At 31.8% G+C, this 26099-nt stretch overlaps 1 protein-coding gene across 1 annotated transcript; it reads left to right on the forward strand.

The window, feature by feature from the left end:
• Positions 1 to 1414: 1414 nt before the first annotated feature.
• On the forward strand, positions 1415 to 25198 carry LOC130895317 (transmembrane protein 53-A). The gene is made up of 6 exons (XM_057802543.1): positions 1415 to 1429; positions 3463 to 3712; positions 7360 to 7567; positions 10642 to 10794; positions 13215 to 13343; positions 15585 to 25198. The coding sequence occupies exons 1-6, from the start codon at positions 1417 to 1419 to the stop codon at positions 15744 to 15746; spliced, it is 915 nt and encodes a 304-aa protein (XP_057658526.1). The 5' UTR covers positions 1415 to 1416; the 3' UTR covers positions 15747 to 25198.
• Positions 25199 to 26099: the final 901 nt, after the last annotated feature.

Below are 26099 nucleotides of genomic sequence, written 5' to 3' on the forward strand. Positions count from 1 at the left end.
CACAATAATGAAGACGGTGATGATTTTATTTCTCGAAAAGTCACGGAAGATGAAACTTGGATATCTTAGATAATAAATGTCTTGTCTTGTACATTCTCCATTTCTATATGATGGGACGAAGTGGTTGCTTGTTTGCTTTTTTGAAATGGTTTCTCCAATAACTGTAAAACGCCGACTTGTTTGCGTTTTTGAACCTGGAATCGTGATGGGTAGAATTTCCACCTTAATTTCAATGTTATCATTTTTCATTTCATACAACTGTTCTCTGCGACAACCTACAGCTATTCCCAGTATTAATGTAACCTACAGCCGCATCCGCACCCGCGCGCGATTCGCGAGCGAAGGCGCGAAGCTCCCGCGAATCATGAGTATGGATCCGATTCGTATATTCTTCGCGGCTTCGCTGCTCGTTCTCCGTAAATTGTAGGATATTGTCCCGTGATAATGGGCTCAACACGTCAAGGCTCCACAATTGGGGGATGCTCAGTCGTTCAGTAACAATTGCCACGGACGATCATGTTTTCGACACCAGGATTATGCATACGAAATAAGTACCGTGTGGAATAATGAATTAGAACAAATAAACTGTGACTGAAAACATTACAAGATGTGCATACGCGTCAAGAGCGCAAACTGTATTGTGAGCGCGGCACGAGCCTGCGACTGTAGACTAAAACATTAAATATATGTGGTCTGGAGCATTCAATAAAAACATGTTTATTTGCTCTCTTAAGAATATTTTAGAATTTTTAGGTTTGTACCCAACCGATTTTCGTTTCAGAAATGCTATTAATTTGATATATTTACAATTTTAGTTTAGAATAACTGAATAATAGTGTAGAAGACTTGAATTTTTTAGACTCTTCTTCAAAATAAGCAGCTATAAAGCTGTGAATATTATTCTGATTTCGCCATTTTATAAAAATATTATATTCTTTAAGACATTTTTCTTTGTCATGTTGCCACATGTACCTTTTCTATGATTTCTTTGGGAGTACATATTTCAAACTTGGAATTTTTAAGCGCTACAAACCGTTGAATTACAAGGTACTTTAAAGATAGGGCGTAGAATAAATAAATTGTAGAAGAGAAATGATACGCTTGCTAGATGTGTTTGAAAAAATGAAGTGATAATGTACAGTATTTATTGGTTGTAATAAAGTAAAATGTGAATGCGAATAGTTGGAATTTTTTACTTCCCTTATAACAGAGGTTATTGATAACAAAAAACATTAAAATAAAAATTCAAGTCAGTTGTTCCATGATAAAAGCGAGTTGTGAGCAAATAAGAATTTACTACGTAATTTTTTAATATTTTCAATAAACATTTTTCACAGAATTCCAATATAAAAATTCTGTTATAACATTATTGTCTATTATAACTTCTATCTGTATATAAAGATTAGACGAAAGTTTATGCGTTGCTCTGGTAAGTTCAGCATTTGAATTCTCTATTTTACATGTTATAAATAAAAATAATAATTTTTTACATCCGTTATAATATTCACGTTTTTATTGATTCATTTGCATTCATAAAGAATATAATTTCTGTATCGGTCAAAAAGCGTGAAAAAAATTTCCGTAGTGGTCCATTTTTTCACGCTTTTGCGTTGAATAAAATGCCGTAACGTGTCATTTTTTAACGCAATTATTAAAGTGTTTTATCCAAATAGTTTTCTGTGAACGCTTTCTATCTCATGTCAGAAGATGTTGAATCGGTAACTGCAGCAACTATGAATCCTCTCCCTGTGAAATCCAGTGAACAGTATTTAAAGTAATATAATTCTTTTACGGAGTGGCGTACTAAAAAAGGCATAAACAGCTTCACAGAAGGATTGTTACTAGTTACATTGGAACTATATCCAAAATGTGAAAGTCATCAATAATTTGGTCGACTTATTCAAAACTTAAAGGCACCTTAATGGTAAATAAGGAAGTAGACAACAGTAAATACTCGAAACCCATTGCAAATTTGAAAAATAAATCAATTGGCTATAGAGCCAAAAATCTAAAACATTTGCCCGTGAAGAAGTTTATATTGCAAGCTCCAGATGATAATTACTCATGCATAAGGTATGACAGCAAAACATTTTAATGTAAGCCTAGATATTATTTGTAAGATCTTTCAGGTTGCTTTAATATTCGATATCGCAGAAGCAGAAGTGGAGGGAGGAATTATATAAAATGAAGTGATGAAGTAATACCGGAAATGTTCACCTGATACAAAAACTCATGTTCAACGTCGATTTACTGTTATTGGTGAATTATCTGACAATAGCTTAAACTTGGAAAACATTTAAAAAAATATATAAAAGCCAACGACCCACAAATGACAAAACAGATCATTTATTTTGCAGTATAGAAATGGAAAATGTAAAACCCAAGCTGTAGATATCAATACCTCTTCAAAAATTCCCTCACTTATCGTAACATATTTGAATTTACCCAATCCAAAAAACTACACTGGGCATACATTTCGACGCTCTTCAGCGTCTCTATTAGTGGATTTCGGTGGTGATATAATTCAACTAAAGAAGCACGGTGGGTGGAAATTGGAAATCCAGCACAGTTGCGGAGGGTTACGTAGATGACTCAATAAAAGACAAAATGGATTCTGCAGTGAAAATTTTAACGGGAACGACTAGTGCGACTTCAAGTGTTCACGATCCTACCAACAATTCAATAAGTACTAATACAACTATAGACGATGTTATTTCTTTGAACTCGATAAATGTTGACAATTCAAGTCACTTGAAATTAATAATGCTCACAGTTGTGCTTTCAATATTACTATTACAAAATAAAAATTGACCAAAGTTTTGTCGAATTTATTCAAGTCTACGGACATAGAAAAATTTTTGTATGAAACTCGTGAGTAAAATAACTTATTATCACTCGTAGGATTGCCGTCCTATTATTAACTTATGACGTTGATAGTTGAGTTGTGCTTATAGTGTGTGCAGAAATTTTTATATCAACGATATAAAAAAATATTCCAAGAACTTATTGTTTTGATTCCTATATTAATTTTTAATCTGTGATAATAATGAAAACTTTGTTTTGAGTAGTTTTTTCTTTTATTGCAAATCCAGTTTTTGAAGTCGACAAGATAAGTAAATGTAATTGAGATATTTTATGGATTTCAATAAAATAATTGACGATTAATGGTCAGATATAAATAATGTATTATTCCACTTACTATAAAGTAAAATCAAATCTTACACACTAAAATAATTATTCTAATTTTATGAATGATATTCAAACTAAAACTGTTATCACTTCAGAATTGATTACGAAATAACCTTGGTCCCAACAATGGTTTGTCCTTAAAAATATAATGAACAGGAAATTTTTGTTTAGTTACCTCAAATGAATGCGTTTTCTTATCACAACGTCATTTTGTCAATTACTGAATTTTGAAAATTCTGCCAGGCGCAATATTTCAGTATAGCATTTATGTAGAACAGATAATAACGGGAGTTGAAATCAATAAATTGAGCACTGGCGCGTTTAGTAGAAACATGGCGGACTTGGATAACCTGGAATATTTCATTAAATTTCCAAGTCCAAATTTTAATTATAATCAAAACGGTGAACATGATTTTGTGTTTGTTGTGAATGAGGAGAAGATTCCGGTAATACTTTTATTTGGATGGGCAGGATGTCAAGATAAATATTTGGCAAAGTATTCGCAAATATATGAAGAGAAGGGGTAAGTTATTTTCAAAACCGGCCGGTAAAGCTGAATTACGAAATAAAAATTATTAGTTTTAAATATTTGTTTCACCAGACTAACGTAATGATAAAATAATTAAGTTGATATAAGTATTGATTTTTATAACTATATAATATAATGATAAAAGGTTGTGTAAAAAAATATTTTTTATTTCCAATCAATGTTTAAAAGATATGCAGAATGGCAGGAGCCGATTACAGAAAAACTGTTTAGGTTTAGGTTTAGGTATTTCTTCAATTTATTTTCTATATCTATTAATTTTCATATTGATACGTGTTGAGCTTGATTATACTCAAAACAGTCGTTACTATTGAGAATCAAAAAAATTATATACAGGTTTGTCAATAAACAATGGTATATATATATTTGAATTTAAAATTCTCCTTCTACCCTACTATTGAGAACAAGAAAATAAGCTGTTGATAGAGGTTTAACATAAACAATGGCTTATTTCATTGAACCTAATATTTTTTCTTCTTTTCTTCTTCTACCTTTTCAGGTGTCAGAGAAGGATTCTGGTGCCTCTTATATCCAACTTTCTTTACTCTCTACTACTAATATTTTCATTTTTTTCTTGTTAAATCTTCTTGATTTTGATTTTAGGTTTCTTTTTATTGACAATTATTAATTAATTAATTAATAGGTAAAAATATTGACTTTTCGACCTACTTTGGTCTATCAAAATATTAAATAAAGATCAAAATCGGTGATATTAATTTATTAGCACTAATCAGTGGGAGTTCTGCACTTAATCAGTAAGTAAAACAGAGATTTTCAGTTTTGTGAGTCAGTGGTTTATACATATTTATTGAAATTTCTCAAGCTCCCTCAGTAAAACGCTTAAAAAAAGCCTGACCTTGGTACTGAGACTACCCTGACCTCTTCATCGGTGCAAAATTCTGTCCATGCTCTCGAGATCTGAGAACAGAAAAATGTCCCTGGCGGCCAGATCTGGATAATACGGTGGACGTGGAAGGAATTCGAAGCCCGATTTAAATAATTTTGCCATCTTTTTCATTGATTTGGGACACAATGCATTGTTTTCATGAAACAGCACTTTCTTATTCTTGAAATGGGGCCATTTACCCACGATTTCGTCCTTCAAACGCTCCAATAGTGTTACGTATTAATCTTTCTCTATAGTTTTCCCTTTTTAAGTTAGTTAATAAATATTATACCATGCGAATCATAAAATACGGATGCATTAATTTTCACAGTCTTCATTTCACGTTTTGCAATCCTCTCGGTTGGCTACAGACTGGACTTCGGTGTAAAAAGATAAAGCCATATAACATCCATTGTCATATTTCGACGCAAAAATTTTTTATTCTGATTGAACAGCTCCAAACACTGCTCAGAATCTTCAAATTGTTGTTTTTGTGACTGTGAATTAGTGCTGCACCCCATTCGTTCAGAGCGTTCGAATATTCATTGACGATATGTCCAATACATTCCTTTTATATTCTTAGGATCTCATATATCTCAATCAGCTTCAGATCACGGTTATCTGAAATTCGTTTGTTGATTTTTCGATGTTTTTGTCACCTTTCTGGGGCATTCACTGTGTGTATTGTTCTTGGTGTTCATTTCGCCATATTTAAATTTAGCAAACCACTTCTCAACGGTTGATTTTCCTGTAGCAAAGTCCGAATAATATGAATCAAATCAAGATTTGGCGCAATAGAATTTTTTTGCCAAAAAGCAATGCTTTATTATAACACGAACTTCCTTTGTGTCTATTTTTTACAAACTAACCAAAGTTGTTTCGCTCAAAATGCTACAACTAATGAACTAATAGTATGTAAGTTGTCAAATTCATACAAGTGTTTTCTGAAGGTTAGAGATAACTGAAAATCATATGGATCTAATACTATGTCTCAACCTACGAAGTTTCCACTCCATCTAATACTTTCCCTCAATTTTCCTCAGTTAAGATTGTTTTTGCTACGTCTTTTTTTTTCCATATTTTACTTCACCATGCTATTGAAACGATGAATTAGTATTTCACATGCTCTTTCGTTGGGTACCTAGCATTCTTTAGCGACCAACTTCAAATACAATCACATAATGTTTGTTGCATTCACCCAAGTATCCAAATCATATCAAGTACTCTTCACTTCTTTGAGAAAAACTATATAATTCAGGTGTCAATTACTGTTAAACTTTGCAATAAATACAACAACATTAATTTTTTTCGAAATTGGCAGTGAAATCGCGTTTCGCGAAATAACTGAACTGTCTTCCGCTTCATGTCCGACTACAGTATTTTTGAATATGGGCGATTTCGAAAAAAATCTGCATGACAAAAACTATAACTTCAGTTCATTGATACATAAATAACTAGTTCCAAATTTAGGGAGTGCTTAACAAATATCAAAGTAACTCAAGATTCTATTTGTGATATAAAATTCAGATTAAGGTGAACTTCTCTCAGTACAAAATAGCCTAATTTGAGCTCAATTCGCCCTTGAAGGAAGAGATTTGGCAAGGTCAGGTTATGCTATTGTACAAATTGTACAATATAATACAATTGTACAAACACTAACACCGGGAGTGAATAGAATATGGATCACCATTATAAAAATTAAAATAATTTTTTTGCAGTCCGTTGTAAATATGCGTGATGATTTTTATTCCATAAAAACGACGAAATTCTTGTTTTTATTGTTTTCCACAAGAAGTGGAACTTATTCAAACATTTCAGTATCTGTGCAGGTAATGTCAAACCAAATGCTGGAATTTCTGGAACCGTTTTTGATTTTCATACTGAATACCATCACCATCACTACACCAAAACTCACAATTATACTGTCAGAGACTGAAGTTAACTGTTTACCATCCTTCTCTGAAGACAATAACTTGGTTATTGAAATGCACTTCAGATAATGTATTTGTGAGTGGTGGTGTAAACAGTGTATTTAATATAAATCAAATGTGTGTCTTATTGTTACCTACACAATTTCTTGATCAACCGCAACCTGTTTTTTCACAATTGAGTACTGAACTTGCCATTTGGTTCTTTAAATTTGAAATTTTCAAGTAAGAGAAAAGGGTTTTTGTGTGGAAAATTTTTAGTAAAAAAATTTTTGCAGAAAAGAATTGTGTGTGTGTGTAGGAGGGGCTATCTGCTATTTGCCACATACTAATTTTAGTTTTTATAGCAACTGAAATGTAACACTAGTTATATGTTTATATGATTTGCTTTTATGAGTTTTATGATAGAATCTAGAACCGATTTATTGTTTGAAGATATTATTGTAGAAATATTTACAGGTAATTGGAATCCATGTTTCGTCAATTGAGCTATCAGTTCATTTGTGGGTAAAATATTATTGGTGCACTCGAAGATTATATGATTTATGTCGGCAATTTTACTATTATTGCAAATACAATTTGGAGAGCTTACTAAGCCAAGTCTGTGAAAATGCGCCGGGAAGCGACCATGGTTCAATTTTATTCTTGATATTGTGCTAGAATAATATTTACTTATGTTGGGGAATTCAAAGAAAAGAATTGAGATACGTTGTTTTCTCAAAACAACTTTTTGTTATTTCTAGTTAAATTCTTGATACGATATATTGAAGTGATTTATTGGATTTAATGCCAGTTCCAATTTTTTTTAGGTTAATCACTCTGCGGTACACTGCGCCGATAAAATGCCTTTTTCTGAGGAGGTACCAGATGATATCAATAGGAGAAAAATTAGTGAAACTACTACACGAATTGAATTTTGATACGCATCCAATAATTGTCCACTGTTTTTCTAATGGAGGTGCGTTCCTGTATCAAAATTTTTCTTTGGCACTGGAAAAAGCACCGAAACAATTACCGGTAATACTAATTGTTTGATTGATATAATCCAAATATACAGCATGGACAAATCAATTTGTTCAATCAATTATTTCTGTTATTGTAAACAAAACTGTAAATTGTCGTTTTTATCTGTGAAAATATGAGTCTTACCTTCAATATACTTCGAATGACACGTAGATCCTACACCGAAAGTCGCTGCTCAAAACTCCAGTTCTTCATAACGTAAGACACTATGAATGTCTAGTAAATATTCACCGCAAATGTCTTGATAGCATTCTAACCTTAAAAATGTCTTGTCGTGCTAAATAAAAACTGGACCAGTCTACAGGACGGTTTAACGAGAGTTACTCTACTGCGACAAAAATTTTCTATTTTTCAATATAATCTTGTGATAACTTTATAGACTTAGTTCAGCGGTTTCCATTTTGATCAAACCATAGGAAAAATAATCTTTCGGAAGAGGATACTTGTACAGGTGCATTGTAGTGATGGAACAAAATTATTCCATGACATTATTGGTTGAAAAACTTTTTTTCCTTCTTGGGGCTCTGTTTACCCTGCAAATTATTTTGGTATGGTACCTTTCTTGCAATATATTGCATAACCGTTCCGGTTGAAATATTCACTTCATTAGCTACCTCATGTAGTTACATTCGGTGAATGCTTAGTACAAGTGCACGGATTTTAATATTCAGTAGATAGTCATCAAATTATTCCATGGTAGAGCCCTTTCAGGACTTTTCGTCCGTTTCTTTAATCGTTTTTTCCTGCGAATAATAATGTTCACACTGCATTTTTTCCATATTTATAAAAAAAACGGGATTTGTATGAATAATAAAAATAATCATAAATATACAGAAATACCAGATTTATATAAAAATGCTATTTGTAGATTTCCAACAGGGGAATGTTCACTTATCACAATCAATAGCAAAAAAGCTGATGAAGGCTCTTAAGGATTAAAGGATAGTACTGAATTGAGAAGACTAATAATAACTATGAATGGATCAAAAGCAAATTACGGAGGAGCATGGAAGGAACTGAAGAACTATTTATTAATAAAGGAGTGAAACAATTCTTAAATAGAAGAGGAATTTATGGATTGATATAGTTAAAAGAAGAAAAAAATAGAATAAAATGTCTAGGGTATTTGTCAAGAGCGGGCAAAGACATGGTAGTCTTATAGATGCTACATTGGGATTCAAGAGGTACAAAAAGAAGAAAAACACCGACATCAAAATGGTTAGAAGAAATAGGAAAGGACTGAGTTGATTAGGAATCAGGAGATGGAAGAAAAGGATAGTATCAGTACCGCATGGAAAACTACCAATAGAATCACCATAGTATATTGCTATTCTTTTAAAAGTCACTCTACATGAAACCGTCTTGATGTGATTTCTAACCATTTAAAACAAAAATCATTTAGGGATATACTTAGATCTCTCTGGATATTTTACATTATAAACTGCATATCTCGGGTTGTGATCTGCTTTTATAAACACATTCGGTGAAGATTCATAATTTTATACATTGGATTTCACTTATATGAGTTGAAATTTACTACTTTTCCTTTAAACCCAAAATTATTTCTCATGATAAATCTATGAATTCTATGAGTAATACGAGGATGGTCCCAGAAGTACCTGGCCCAATAAGAAAATACAAAAATTTTGGAAAAAAATGTATTTATTTTTCAACGTAATCTTCTTTTAGCTCCATATACTTTTTCCAGCGATGTTCAATAAGTTAGATACCCTCATTATAATAAGAAAAGTTAAGATCCTCAAAATAGCCAATAACTGCCGACATCACCTCTTCATTGTTGGAAAATCTTTGACCAACGAGCCATTTTTACAAGTCCGGGGACCGAAAATAATCCAAGCGGGCTAAATCTGGCGAATAGGGTGCATGAGGTAGCAATTCAAACTTTAATTCATTAATCTTGGCCATTGCAATAACGAATGTGTGAGCTGGTGCATTGTCTTGATGGAACAACACTTTCTTCTTAGCCAAATGCGGCCGTTTCTATTGGATTTCTTCTCTCAAACATTACAATAAGTTCGCATAATACTCACCATTAATTGTTTTTCCTTTTTCAAGATAGTCAATGGAAAAGATCCCACGCGCATCCCAAAAAACCGGTGCCATGACCTTGCCCGCAGATGGAACGGTCTTTGCCTTCTTTGGAGCGGGTTCTCCCTTTTTAGTCCATTGTTTTCATCGTTCTTTTGTTTCGGTTATGGAGTAATGGGCCCATGTTCCATACATAGTTATGTCGCGCACTTTCAGTTGACAATCATATCGCGTTTCTGGAGTCGTCATCTCATTTGGTCGACCACTCCGTTGATGGTCTTCGCTGTTCGTACGGCCTCGTTTAAACTATGCTATCTTGTTTTTAAAATGTCTCACTTTTCATAATGAAGGAGCAGTCTTGCTCAGAGTAGAATCTAGTTCACCTTTAAAATTGCTTGGACTAATGCCCTTCATTTAAAAAATAAAATTTGTATTACATAACGATTACCAATTTTTCCATGTTTATAAATTTACTGAAAACGTTCACTATTGATATCTGTCAAACGTCAACGTGACGTTTTTAAACTTAAAACATATGCTGTATAGATTTTATACTTTGCAATATTCCCCATCTTAGTACTTATTAAAGTGACAGTTCACTTAATAATATGTGACAAACTTATTCAATACGTTTGAGGACATATTGTAATGTTATTCTTATTTATTTAAAAAGCTTTCAATTACAAAACAGTGGGGTGAACTTATACACACGTTGTATTTTACTTACACAATTTATCTATACACTTAAACTTACACCTATTATTAAACTATTACTAAGCACTTAGAATCTAATTTATTTGAATTCACCGTTTGGATTTCTTTTTTGTATCCTGATGTGTGAAAAAGATTTTGTAGGAGAGCTTTCAACAATTATATTATCTTCTTCAATAATTACGATCTTTTCTTATGTGACTAGCCTCGTGCTACGATTAGTTACTTATTTCCTGGATATAGTATTCACAAGCTATTTAACAACATTTTTATTGGAACTTTATATAATGAATATTTTTCTATTTCAGATTAAAGGTGTAATTTTTGATTCCGCTCCTGGCAGAAGAAGAGTTTTGAGCCTGTTCAGAGCAATTTCGGCTATAATAGGAGGAAATACATTTTATAATTTTTCAGTATCATTGATAATGACGATGTTTCTATCAATGATCTGGTTGTATGAAGTGAGTTGATATCTTATGAAAATGCACGAAAAATATATTGGAAATTGCTATGACATGCTCATTTAAATATGCTTCGAAAAGAATTATTTCACTGTAAAAGATGATAAGATGTGGTTTGAAATAATCGAAATAGTTATCCCAACACTAATTCTATACAACTTTTTCAATAAACTAAAATAGAATCGCTTTTTCGTCTCAATAATTATCTAATAATTATCTACTATTGACATGTTGAAGCTTACACATATCACTCAATAACTTGTGTGACGAAACTAGAAAAATATATTTTTTTACCAAAAATCGATTTTATTTATCAATGTGATCCCATTCAAGAGTAATACAATCATTCCAACTCGTCTCTAACTTCTCGACGCCGTGCTTGTAGAAGTATTTGTCAAAATAGCTTCAGTTTCAGCTTCTTCATTGAATTTCCTACCGACGAGCTCAGCGAAGAGCCAGTTTCAATTCGTTCAATTTAACCATCGTTGCCATCAACTTGTTAATCGGTGCATTGTCTGGGTGAAACAATGTTTTTACCTTCTACATATGAGTCCGTTTTTGAATTCAAACGATCTAACAACTCTATGCAGTATTCGCTAATGATGGTCTCTCCATTTTGGAGAATGCAAATCCCAAAATACTGAAGCTATAATCTTCTTCGCTGCCACTCAGATGATGAAAGTTTGATTCCTGAGTGAAGTGATTGATCCATGTTTCATATCGACGCAATACATTTGATTTATTACCTGTAAACACTACCTAATTTGGCCTGAGATGACTGGACTATACTGAAATATCATGGACAATAAAATTATAATGTTAAAAAAAACATAATGCTTTGAAAATTAATGGGATTGAGCAAAGATATAACAATATATTCTGCTTCAAACGCCAATGCGTAGGCCATGTATCAAAATATTATATCTTTTCTTCAAAACATAGGTTTTCTAGTTTTAATTACAATTTTCTCTTCGCACAGCATCTGTACTCCTTTAGCTATAGCTCTCATTATCCTTTTCTTCGCCTTTCCAGTACAGGCATTTTTCTTTGATTTATACTTTCCTTCCCAGGAAATTATTTTATTTTTCTATGGACTTGAAGTTAGTTGTTGGTATCATACCTATCTAAATTTTTTTATTGCTATTTTATGGAAGGCACAGCAAAACGAATATTCTTCTTTGATATCATCCCTATCGCACATCCCGCTATATTTAAATTATTTAGCATTAAATCCGTATGAACTGACCTAGAATATGATTTCTCAAGCGTAGCTAGGAAGATATGGTTTCATTGCAATATTTTATGTTTATTTCGTACTTTTGTGAAAGTAACACTTATTTAAGATCACTTGGTTTCTAATATTGTGCACTCAATATAATATTGGAGTAATTAAACATAAAGTCCCGATGTTATCCATCAAATTTTCAAGCAACTTATAGCTATATTTGCCAAAGCTCTTTTTTTAACTTATAAGTTCAAATATTAACTTCAGTGGCATGAATTCACTTGCTGCTTATATGCCTATTAAGGTGAGACTCTTTTTTTCTTGTGATTGCAACCCCTTTTGAGCAATAGCTTTGGAAAGTTTTTGAAAGGTGGATAATGCAGTTTTATTCATTTAGTTTTATTTCTACTATTTATTAAAAAAATCTTTTTATTAAATCTGTTACTTCTAATCATCTCTCATAAGCCTCTAATACCACGTTTTCCTGATGCTTTCTTCCACGCAGCTTCATGAATTCAGTTGTAGTTGAACCCAAGTAACAAGATGTGTCATTAGGTCTTCAAAATTATGTTTTTTCTCTAACTTGTCAAATATATTCGTGGTGTAGGTTTTGGTTTATAGAATATTATACAGGTTTCATTAAGTTCACTTTTTTCAATCCGACGTTTCTCTAAAGCTTTGTTCATATACTTCTGCTTCAAAGTATTGACCACCTATTTGTTCACATTCATTGCCCGATAAAAAATTGATGCAAATTAATAGAAAATCTTCTAATGCTTAAGTCGTGTAGGTACGTCTTGGGTAGCAGGGTTTTTAGAGTTTAAAAATAAAACAACTTGAGTAACGTGTAATATATTGCTTGAGTCTGCATAAACGATTGATTAAAAGGTGAAAGGTGAAATAGATGCTAACAAAGAAAAACTTATATACATGGAATGAAAAGTAATTACATAATCATGTATACTTGCTCTAATAAATAGATCGATTTTCGCTAATTCTTATTGATATGGTGTTGCTCGGAAAGACGCTGAAGATTGTTTTCGCTTTATATATTTAGAAGATCAAATGCAGTTATGTTTATAGCTATGTTAGATGGCCAATTAACAATAATCATCCAGTATAATCGTAGTCAACTTTTTTCTCTGATTATATCAAGAACATAAAAAGATTGATAATTTTATTTTTTTACTTGTAGGTTATTAGTAATACAATATATCCCAGGCCAACATTTCAATCAAATCCATTGGAAAATTTGAAAAATGAGAAAAATAAATGGCCGCAATGTTTTATCTACTCCAAGAATGATAACTTAATTCCGCACAAAGTGAGAATTTCCATTTTTCTTTAGTTTTTAATGATATATTCTAATGTATTATGCTGATTTTACTAAGATTGGAATGTATAATGAGGGGATGGATAATATATGTACACTATTACTGCATCTTTGACACATTTATCATGTGCCCTATCGCATTTTTGACTGCTGTGTCAACGTCCACAGTATTGCATTACTTCTATGTATGATTTCCATTTGAACTTTTACTCGTCTAACCTATGAAAGTTGAGTATGCACTACACTTCCTAGCATATATTACATATGATATTTTCCAAATAATTTTTCAAGTTTGCAAGACCCTGCAGGTCCTAGCTGTTGTAGCTCATAAGATCTAAACTTGGACGAGCAGCATTTGATACTTTTTTATGCCTGTCCTTGTCTTGGTTAAAAATTGTATCTCTTAATTAATGTTTTGATAGATTTTGATGTTTTATAATTGATTGTATTCAACTGAAAAATTCTGTCAATTTTCTGTCAATTACAGAAAGTTTTTGTTCTCTCTGGAACGAAACAAAAAGTGTTGTTGCTTAATGTTTTCAACTATAAGATTCTGTGAGTGAGAACTAGGCCGCCTCTATATTAACTGACGCTAATGACATTGTTAGTATTGATGAAGTTATAAAAAGTATAAGTAGGTATAAAATAGAATGAAAAAGGTACAAATCAGAACTGTTTTACGATGAGTTACTGGAGAGTTGACGGTCCTAAGAAAAAACAGAAGTAGAGCATGAGATGGGGATTTGAAACTAGGAAAAAATTGCACCAGATTGAATATAACCAGATTTGTCAAAACTAATGGACGCGGATAGCATAAAATTTCTGGTAAAACTTTTTATGTGTCTTACGATTCTGGAAAGATTCCTTCTGACTGGTTCAGGTCTACATTTGTCACAAGTCCGAAAACCCCCGAAAATATGCCTTAGGCATTAGTCATAGCATTATCAGACTCAGATATGAAGACGATCCTGAAGAGACACACATTAGTTTAAAAAGTGCACTCGGTACTAGAAAGGTCCTATTTTTCTTTTAATGTATCGTGAGCGTTTTCATGTGGTTCTGTATTTTTGGATAAGGCAGGCCCAGGAAAAAGCTCAGGAGAATTGTAATTTCCACGGAAATAGGTTAATTTCGCAACATAATATCGGACTCCTTAATCAGTTTTTACAAGCATTAGTCGACCTTTTGATATAAATGACACTTTTGAAAATGAAACTATTCTAAAAATTAAACTGAAAGCAAATGAGCTACGAATAAAATAATATGATACAAAATTTTTGTGGATAAAAGAACATATCAGACTCAGTCATACCGAACATGTAGACAATCTAGCTAAAGAAGCTATCTAAAACGGACTGCCAATAAATAACAAAATAACTGTTGAAGAAGGTAATGATCAAAGTTGAGTTGAAAAAAGGTACTTTGGGTACGAATATTGCATCAAGAAACCAACAGGATATACACAATTATATCCAGAAATTCCCAGTCAATACTGGCATAGTATGAGCTACCTCGAAGTAGCATAGTCTCTATAAGTAGACTCAAGTTTGGACATGCATGCTATCCAGCACACCTTTATAAAATAAATATAGTAGATTCCAACTTGTGCGATGGTTTTAACCGTATATGCGGCTTGAAACACATTTTTTTTAATGTAATAGGTATATGCAGGATAGAGAATTGCTTACTGGCATTAAATAATATGACTATCTTCAACATTCTATTAAAATTCATTGGATATTGTAAGTTAACATTGTAATCTAGTTAGTTTCGTCCCGTCTATTACTCAACCAAAGAGGCCTGGATATGAAACATAGCCAACCCTATCCAAAGTGATAGTCACAACAGGTGATACCTTTAACAAAAAAGCTCCTACAATTATAATTGTTTCGAATACGGTATTGTAATTTTTCCAGAAAATTGGGAGAGTTTCTTTTTGTGATCATTATATCTACTGGAAACAATTTAAATATTTGTTGCGCAATAAATACACAATAAGTATATGGCAAATTTTCTTACTAGAGGAAGCATTGAACACTTTTGTCAGTTTTCAGAGGTACAAGGGGAGTAAATATATGAAGATCATTCCAAAAATATAATTAATCATTCTTAATTAATATTTTGATATTAAAGATTAATTTTAACCAGAAACTTGGAACTTAGGACTAGAATAAGTTGTGTAAAATCATGATTTCAGTTTGTTCAAGAAAAATATATTCCTAAATATTTCAGGATATTGAATATTTTGCCAATTATAGAAGAAATCTTGGTGTGGACGTTACTAGCGTTTGCTACGAGAAGAGCCTACACGTGAAACATTTGGCAGAAAATAGGAATAGCTATGTGAAAACAGTTTACAACTTCATCAACAAATGCCTAAATGGTAACAATTAAAATTGGATTTGTTAGAGATCAAAAAGAAACCATGAATTCATAATTTGCATAAAAGTAATGACGTACTAGGGAAGTTCTATAACAAATTTCTCTACTACAGATACCTTAATTCCGTTTCTATTAATATTTTGAAATTATTCATATCAAGCAGTTCTAAACTGAAAGTAGGTGTATCAGAAGTAACAGTACTATGAATTAATTAACAATTTAAAAAAAATTCGGTAATTATTATCATTACTTTTTCGTTATTTATAGATCATAAATCATTAAACGCATATATTACCTTGTAAACGTTATCTCTTATTGATAGTAGATTTATTTTATGACTATAATGTCTAATTCTGATCAATTTGGTCGATTGTTCCAAACAATCATTTCTCCAAAATAAAATTAATTTTATTCTCTAAATTTTAGGGTAGGTATGTCTTTAGCTCGGTATATATTTTGTCTCACTTATAAGTGAGGCTTTGAAGTATTTTCTGATGTTTTCTTGATTCTGTCTTCAGATGTCGTTTACCGATTGGCTTCTTGGATCCTTAAGAACACTCTCAAAAGCATTTGATGCTAAGTCATGTCTGAATTTGGCTACTCAACAATACATCTGCAATCAAGTACGAACTTAGAACTGTTAACAGAATGTGTAGATCAATTTTTATGAAGAAGCTTCAAGGAGTTTTTGCATTTCCATTTTTTGTCTTCCGCTACTGATTTTGGTTATTTACAACCAAGTATATTAATGACAAATAACGAAGTTATTACAAAAGGATATATAAAAACAAATCATCGGGTAAGAAGGCTCATAGAGCTGTTAATAATGCTCCAACTATTGAAGTCGTTTATAACTCCCACGCCTATGGAAAATTCATCAGAAATTTTTACTGATAACTAACTAAGAACATGACCTTCAAATGAATCTTCAAAATTTAGTACTATCATATCAATGTCTATTCATGACGGCAAGTATTTTTAGAACTTTTCTTTCGGAATAGTTTCCATCAAACCATTTCCTTTTAAAAACTTTTTCTTCCAGAAGATGAAACTATATGGTGCCAAATTTTTTGACTAAGGCGAATAAATGAGAAAATCTCAAGTGGCTTAAAACTCTTGACTCACATTTTCAGGTCTTTTCTTCGTACAAAATTTTTTTCTTTACACACATTTTTGATGGCCATATGTCTTATGTCACAATCGAAGAAAAGTATGACTACGACCTTGATGTTCGTCTTTAAGGAAACGTCCATAAACCAGGTAGTTCGGCCAAGAGAAGGGGGCATAAGTTGAAATACTTCGCTAAGCCATGTGACGGGGGGGGGGGTAGATGAGAGCAAAGCTACGTAGTTTTCTCAGATGAAATGTTGTTAAAGAAAATGATCTTATTTGGCACACAAATGCTAATTTTTGAGAAAGAATCATGAATACATTGTTCAAAAAATAATGAACTGTTAATAAATGAATTTATTTCAGAATTACCCATATTTATTAAAAGTTGAATGATATATATTAGTAGCTAACAAATATTTGTTGGAAGTTTCTAGATTGTATTTTATGGATGATTTATCACTTATTGCTAAATATTTATTAATAGTACGATACAGTAAAATATTTTCTCAATAATAGAATAGAATAATATATTGTGAAACAAAACAACATAGCATCGGGCAGGGAAGGAGGGGTCATAAAAAAGGCTACGCTAGGCTATGTGCATAATATGACTACATGGTTTATGGACGCTCCCTAGTTAATAGGCTACTGTAGGGCGAGGTGAGTCACTAAGTTTCCATCGACAGCTCTGGATATCCATAGGACTAATTTTCATCTTCAGTAAAAATTTCAATAATGAACTCGACATGAAGACGATTTTCAAATTTAATGCAATGGAAACACGATTTTTTCGTCCTTTAAACGAAAGACTGAGAGTAAATTTGGCACTACTAATTCTATTTGGAAATCATTGATTCAAATTATTTTATCTAGTTTTGACCTCGAAGGACGTTCCAACTCTATCCGTCTTTAACTGATTCTTAGTCACGTTTGAATTACTTGGACCATTTGTAAACAATGTTTAAAGCTAATATCACCATAAACAAATGTTAATATTTCGTGAGCGTGTATGGCATTATTTAACTCTTGAAAGAAAAAATTGATGTTAATACGTTGTTCAAGCGGGATATTCCACCACAATCTAATTAAAGCCAGAATAGGTTTAAACTTATCAGTATTTGTCCGAAAAAGTGAGAATATTAAACATAGTAGTTAAAATTGATGCATCATAAGTAAGTGCTTTTATAAAAATGGAGTCATTTTATTCTTTGATCACACCTAACATTTTCATTTGATGTTATTTGAAAATAAGCTATTAAAATCACGATTAAACTTATTTTACAAATTTTTTAATCCATTTGAAAAAGTTATATTACTTCCCTAGTATTTTGATTACGTAATACCAATGCGTGAGGTATTTCCATACAATATTTAGAAACTGCAAATCTAGTTTTTGTAAATAATTAATTCTAGAGGAATTACTACTTTTGTTGTTTTATTCGATTACAGAATTCAATGAAGAATTGAACAGATCATTTTTCAGTTAAATTTAGTGGCTTCAGTATTTAATTAGTTAAGCCTGAAAAATATTTAAATTATTTCACTTACTTTTACTTTATCCACTTCTTAATTTACAGAAAATTCTATACTTCCATTAGCGAAATAATGAAATTGAGATTATTTATATTACGACTAAATGAATAATGTTAGCAGGTAAATCAACTAAAAACCGTTGTATTATTATCATTCTATTATTATCATTAACGGTTTTTTTCCACCTTTTATTTAACGATATGACATTTTTTATTGATTTAATTTATTAAATAATTTCCGAAAAATTGCTGCTGTTTTCAGCTATACTGCTTTCTATATATTTTTTTTACGGCTATAACACAAAACTGCTGTGTCTTAATTGTTGATAGATCAATGAGGTACATTGTTTTTCTTTAATTCCTTGTATTACAGTTGTAATTACTATTACAGAATAAATAATCTCCAATGGAATGTCAAATTGATGCAATGACAAATCGGATTACTTATAATTTTATAATTGTGAAACGTTTTACAAAATCCTACAATGAGCAATGAAAGTGTAATGTTTTAAATCTTCTTGTTTGTTATTCAATGTGTAATTGATATTTTTATTGTACCTAAATGAAAATTATTGAAAACATTAAATTTAAAGTTCATGTTAGTTGTTACATTATTTCGCTATTATTTGTTAAGGTCATAGAGAAAGTATAGAATATAACACGCATGGAATCCTAATTTCTTGTTCGTATAACAATATGCTATTTATTGATTTGTAGTTCAATGTTTTGTGGTGATTGTGCCGATTTTTTTATTGGTACTATTGAGACTTGTTCTTGTTGCCATAGTTGTTTCATTGCTGGTGAAGTGTACGTACTTTGTAATGTTTTCGTTTGTGTGATGTTTACATAGTTAGATATATTAAGATTTGTTTTTTATACCATAAGCTATATATGACTGCCGTCATATATAGCTTATGGTATGATACTGTTGGGTCTGTGAGTATGGTTATATGCCTTCAAAATTTGTAATTCTTATTTTTTAGAAGGTTGAGAGGTGTATATTTATAGGATGATGTTCATGTTTATTTTAGCTAACGAGGTCTAGCTGTTAAATAACGAGACTTTCTTTGAAAAAGCGTTTTATTATAAAAATTATTCTACATTCGAATGCTCCTCTTCATTATACTCCGTCCCCTCTCCACATACCTTTCTATACGTTTTTTCCATTGATCGAAGCAGTGCTGGAAGTCTTCTTTGGTGAGGGCCTTTAGGAGCTCTGCCGTTTTTTGCTTTACCGCTTCCATCAACTTAAATCGGGTCCCTTTCAAAGAGATCTTTTTCTAACCTTTCAAGGAAATCTGAGCAGACCCGTTGACGCAAGCGCTTGTAGTCAGGAGCCATATTTTTTCGCACAGACTTTTGTCATGTGTAATTCCTCGTGTAAAATTTTTCTAACCGTTTCTTAATCGGCGTTTACAGCCTCGGCAATCATCCGGATGCACATTCGACGATCTGCACGCATAATTTGGTTGATTTTGGTCACTGTTTTCCGAGTTGAAACAGTGCTCTCTCGGCCATCACTAAAGCGCTTACACTACTCAAAAACACGCGCACGAGTTAGAGAAATGTCCTCATAGGCCTCTTGCAATAATTTATAGCACTCAGTCGGAGTTTTTCCAATTTGATGAAAAATTTTTTTTCGTCGCACATGGTTTTCGGCACGAGAACGCTGGCACGCTACTGCACAAATACTATAATAGAGATGGAAACGTGTTTTGGGACGTGCATAGACAAGATATCTAGATACCCAACGCACTAATCGTTTTTTACCCTACCCGTCTATGGCACCCTCTAGGCGCGCAGTCTCGTTATTTAATTGCCAGACCTCGTATATGTTGTTGATAACTCCAGATGTATCATTTTTCTCTGTTTCTTCTCGTTATTGGACACAATATTATTTTGATGTTTGAACTACTTTTTCAAACTTGAAATGCATACATTACATTAAATACGGATATATTTTTTGTTCCTGATATTCTTTTTGGATTTAGAAGACGCACCTTAGCCATAAAAACGATAATTTGCATATGAAAGAAGGAGAATTTAGAGTAATATTTGTAACTTAAAATAAGTTATCAGTCAAATTTATCCAAATCTCTAAAACCAAGCGGAGCCAATGCTTCCATTTAATTGGTTTGCTCAAATATATGTTACAGTATTTTTATTTTATATTATATTGAGTACAAGTTACATTGTTTAGTAAAGTTTAAATTTTCTGCTTGTATAACTATGCAAAGCCATCACTTCCATTGAATTTGTTAGCCCGAATGTTTGTTTATTATTAAAGTATGAGAAAGTTTTGAATAAATGTTTGATTGTTTCAATTTATTATCTTAACTAATATGTAATTATCTAACTTGTTGTGGAAAATACTGCAAATATATGAATGAATACATATCTTTTCTTCTGAATAATAGATTAATTTTTTACGGAAAAAGTTTATTTATACGAGTACCATTTATTTTTGGCAACAAAAAATTTAGTTGCTCTATAATTTTGAAATTTTGTAAATTGTAATTTTTGGCCTTCCCGGTTGCCGACTGATCCAGGAAGGAACCATCTAGAAGGTATCGTCGACCATCTAGAAAACCAAGTGCACTTTAGAAACATTGACTTCTTTGAATAAATTACATTTGACATGTCACAAAAATGCGTTGCTCTACTTACTACTATTTTTCGAGACATATAGATGGCAATTTTAACGTGCACCGTCACTATCATTATTTAATAGCTGCACCTCGTATATACATATCTCTGAGAGGTACAGCCCGATCAATCACGTAATGAAGGATTAATATACAATTAAACTTAAGTATTTCTGTTATCTAAAGGATTGCATCTGATATAAGATTATAACAATATTTACTTTTGATGTTATAGAATTTATTATCTTTATATATTATTATCTGATTTATTTATGTGCATTTTCTTAAATATCACAGATTTTTGAATTCCAATCTTGGAAGATTGGTAAATGTAAGATTAACGGATTAGAGATTGAGTTCGTTTGATATTTTTATTGGAAATCACTACCAACTTTTTTACAGATTTGTTCATTTCAATTATTTCGAATTAACTCTATGTCAAGAATTATATCATAGATTTTTAGTACTGACAATTGATAATTTATCTTTAGTTTGTATGTTTATCAATATTATCTTCATGTTTGCACATTATTAAGATAAAAAATGGATGACCTCGCCTCGCTTTTAAAAAGTTTGTTTACATAATAAAACTATGTGACATCAGTTTTTAACTGCGCTTTATTCAAATATGATTTTGTTGGATTTAGAAGGATATCATTAGTCTATATGTGCTGGGAAAATTCTGGAAGAAAAATGATTGATTTTTCCTATTAGGTAATTACGGAAACATAGTTCCTAAACAAGCAAGTAAATTGATTGGAAAAGACGCTGGTTATATAATCGGCTTGTATTTATTAAAAATAGATTGAATAACAAAAATATGTCACTGACAGCATGAACGAATGATTGATTGCTTCATTAGAATAAGGAGTGTCACAATAACTGTAGATACAACAAATCTCCACCACTAATGTGAAGGTTGAACGAAAGATCTTTATTGAATTTAGTCTTTGAGGTAGCTTGGTTTTTTTTAGTGAGGATAAAACGGCGTACACAAGTACCTTTAGCTCCTTGCGTCGTACGCAGCGGTTGCTCTTCTTGCGGTGGCTCTTCTTTGGTTGCTGGTTGCTGCAGTGAAGGCAATTGAACTGGACCATGACTCTCAGGAGTAAGGTTATAAGGACGACTTTGAGAAATGTCAAACACAATTGGAGGTGGACCACTGTCGCTTCTTTCATCAGTTTCAGTCGAACCACTAGGAATTGGCACCCTAGATGAACAAGTTGATTGATATGTTGATTCAGCTCACTTCAGCGTCTAGTTTCAATATGTAATGGCGCGAATCAAGACGCCAAGATACAAAACAAAATTGCCCAGTCTTTTTATTATTGAGGTAAAGGCGGACCTTCTTCCCCACTGATAATAACCGTTCAGGCATTGTAGCTAATGAGGATTTTGACTTCTTTGGCAGAAAAATAGCATCTAAATCGGTCCGCGATTTTCCTCCCAGGTAGGATTAGGCTGGATAAATTCAGCAAGTTTTCAGAGCGAGTGCCTTTATCACAGGGTGATGTCATTAACCAAACCGGTGACTCTCATTTTATTGATCGCCCGACTACCACAATTAATGAGAAGCAGTTTTTCGAGTCCATGAGCTCTCTCAAAGGTCGTATTGTTTCCACACAAATCCAAGATTCAGTTTGCTGTTTTGTTTGGTACCTAAAGATAATGTTTAAATTTTAAATATTTACAACCCTCCATTTTAAAAGTTTCGAACTATCTCTTTGTATACGGTATAATTTTTTACGGAATAGAGAAATATGAATGTAACTAACTTAATTTTAACCTAACAGTAAACTTCAATAGAACCTCGCGATAAATTATGACAGAACCAACCACTCCACTTTTTCAAATGCCGTTTTTATTAGAATGGAAATGTATACGTATGAAAACAAAAGCGAGTAGATGTACCTAGAGTACACAAAAAAAATTACAAAAATTGTTAATGTTTTGTTAGAATGGAGTAGATTTTGAAAAATAAATATTATTATTCGAAACTATTGAGTAGCAAATGAAGAAAAACAAGTTGAAAGGAGGCTCGTATATCTCAGCTGATCATCTGTAGCTCCAACACAAAGTGGGACTATTTTTTCCTTAAATTTTTCAAGATCAAGTGAAAAATCATTTAGTCGTAAATATGGTGATCTGAGAGTCCTATGTGAAGAAATAATTTTGTCCATATCCTAGCCCCCATTTCGTACCCTTATGGGTTGAATTCCTCAAAATCCTCAAGTACTTATTTGCGTCATTCAAATAATATTTGTTTACTTTTAATGATTTTTTCTCAAATTTCTAGCATTTATGACTAAGTTGCTGGTTTATCATAGTGAGAAAGCACTAATAAAAATGGCGAGAACTCTTTTCAATAAGCCTTCGATGCTCTGTATATCCCGTAAAGAATGAAGGCGTGACTATAAAGCATAATGAGAAACTATCAACAGCCCATTTGATAAACTGAGCGACTGTTTCAAATTGACATTTTAGACAACTTTATGTCTTCTCTCTCCTTAGGCAGTGAAATTATCAAAAATCATAATATATATGATTGACCGACTTCATAGAACCTTTCATTCACAGTTAACCTCTTTGAAAGTTGAATTTTCAAAAACCTTGAAATTCGTAGTTATTATCTTTTAATCTCTAACATTAACTAATTGGAAATCACTAACTTACAAAATTGGACGGACTTTTATGCAGATTTCCGTTTCTTATTCAACCCTATTAGGACTGTTGAACACAAAAATGGTTTACTATTTTGTAAGGTTATGTTATAAAATAACTGTCTAAATTTCGTGATTGTAATTTCGAGTGTATAATGATGAATATCACAATCAATCAGAATCAGATTATGTTCATTTGTATGTTTATGTTAATAATAAAATAGCTTTTTCTTGTCTCGTCGTCTCGAGCGAGTCCAGAATATACCTTTCGTTATGTCGAGGGCAGGCGAAATGAGACGAGAGACTACTAACGATGTATCAAACATATAAATCTATTTGTAAACAATTTTTTTTTAAATTTCATGTTATTTTTGAATGGAAATGACTTAGATGTAAGGAATTTCGAGTAGTTATCGACTAGTCCCTCTGGTTTAGAGACTGATTTCGATTCTATTAATTTGGGTTAACAAAGAGTGTAGTGGAATTATAATTTATCAGAAAGTTTTATTGAAATTTCACTGCACAGTGGACATCCGTTGCTTGAAGATTTTACATTGGAATTAATATGCATTGTAGAATATACTGTCAATACAATAATTATAGCGTATTAAATACCAAATATTTGAGAGACTGGTAGGGCATGTAGCCTTATAGTGACGCCATAACTTATTTGCACTTGTGGGCATAACAGTTATTTAAGTCCGCTTGACATAATGTAATATACCCTGCAATGCAATGTAATATTTCTTGATAAAAAGCATACGCAGATGAAGTTCAGCTGATTGTTTCATGCAAAATCTCGCACTTGCAACATCATCAGTTTGGTGCTATTTTTATTGCGTCAAAGCTGCAATTCTAGGGAGAAATTCAGTTACTTTTAGCTTAACAGCAAACCTATCCATTAGGTTCCCAAACAAAGTCAGCAGCAGATATAATTATTGACAGTGTTATCATTGTTAAACCGATCACAAAATATTGAATCAAATTATAGGTAAGGTATTTGTTTAATTCGTTTATTTAATTTTTATTAGTGGCAGCCATGATGCTATGACACAAGACAAAGCGACGTGCAATATTTATCTATGCAATATTTTGACCTCGCAAGAAATTGCATGCCATGTCAAGTGGCCTTTAACAATAGTTTGACCATTTTGGGAAGACGACAACTTTACGACAATCTTATATTATGTTTGTCGCAGTAAATAGCCAATTAAGTACTTTTGCCTGAAAGAAAACTATGCATATCTAATTTTAATGATATCATTTTATTTATTTAATTGATATGTATGTGGTGGTATAATTATATGAAAAACGATTTTATTGAACAAGAATTGTTATTTACAAAAACTAAATATCCTTACTTCAGTTGATAGTTTATATTTATCTTTGTGATACGAAAAATAGGTTAATTTTTAATTTGCACAATTATTATAATTTAAATGATTTTAGAAGATATATTTATGAAATTATTATAACATTGTTATTTATCTGCTAATAATTACGTTAACACCTTTCTTATTTGTTTTATTTATATTACACCTACTATAATTTTTTATGTGTTATGTGGTGAAATTACGGAACAAGGAAATATATGCTTATGCTTCAAAATGATGTTAATCAAGGAACTTTGTTTCAAAACATATAAAATACTTTTTTTTTCTCTCCACCTAAGCCTAAATTTTTTTGGAAAATACTCGAAAATATAATTAATTAGCATGTAGATATAGAGGAACTTACATAATAATACTCACTCAACATACAGAAGTAATTTGTGAAAATAATTTTAAAAGGGGTAGAGTTGTGAGATCAATGTTGTTTTTATTGCAAACTCTTATTAAACATAAGAACTCTACATAATTGGTATTACGAACAATATATTTAAAGTACGTAATAGCCTTAAGAAAATCATATTTCTTAAGGACTTTTCGGAAACTATAACATAGGTTCAAGTCACTAGATTTGTGAATGCGGCCCAGAACGATATTAAGATCACAGTTTCGGAACGCCGCCTTCAATTTTTGATGAAAATTTCAAATCTAAAACACGATCTATAAGAAAGTTGATTTTTATTTCTTTTTTGTACGTTAATACTTCCATGACATTTATTCAGTAATTTAATACGTGTTATTGAGCAGTTATTTACGATACGCAAACCTCAGTTACCAATCAATTACACTGTTCAGTAGTCGACAGCCATTTAAGCGGAATAAATAACTTAAATAATAAAAAAATAAAGTTCAAAATTCCAAAGACAAATGAAACAACCCTTCAGCTGATCGTATTTACTAACCGGTTTACCTTGGTAAAAAGGATCCTATCATGATCGGATTAACCCAATCATAGTTTCCGAAAAGTCCTTAGATAATTGCCTACTATAGACTATTCCCTACTTTATTTGGTGTTTGTTCTTCATTG

This window comes from Diorhabda carinulata, chromosome 6 (assembly GCF_026250575.1).
Source record: "Diorhabda carinulata isolate Delta chromosome 6, icDioCari1.1, whole genome shotgun sequence".
Classification (NCBI taxonomy): Eukaryota; Metazoa; Arthropoda; class Insecta; order Coleoptera; family Chrysomelidae; genus Diorhabda; species Diorhabda carinulata.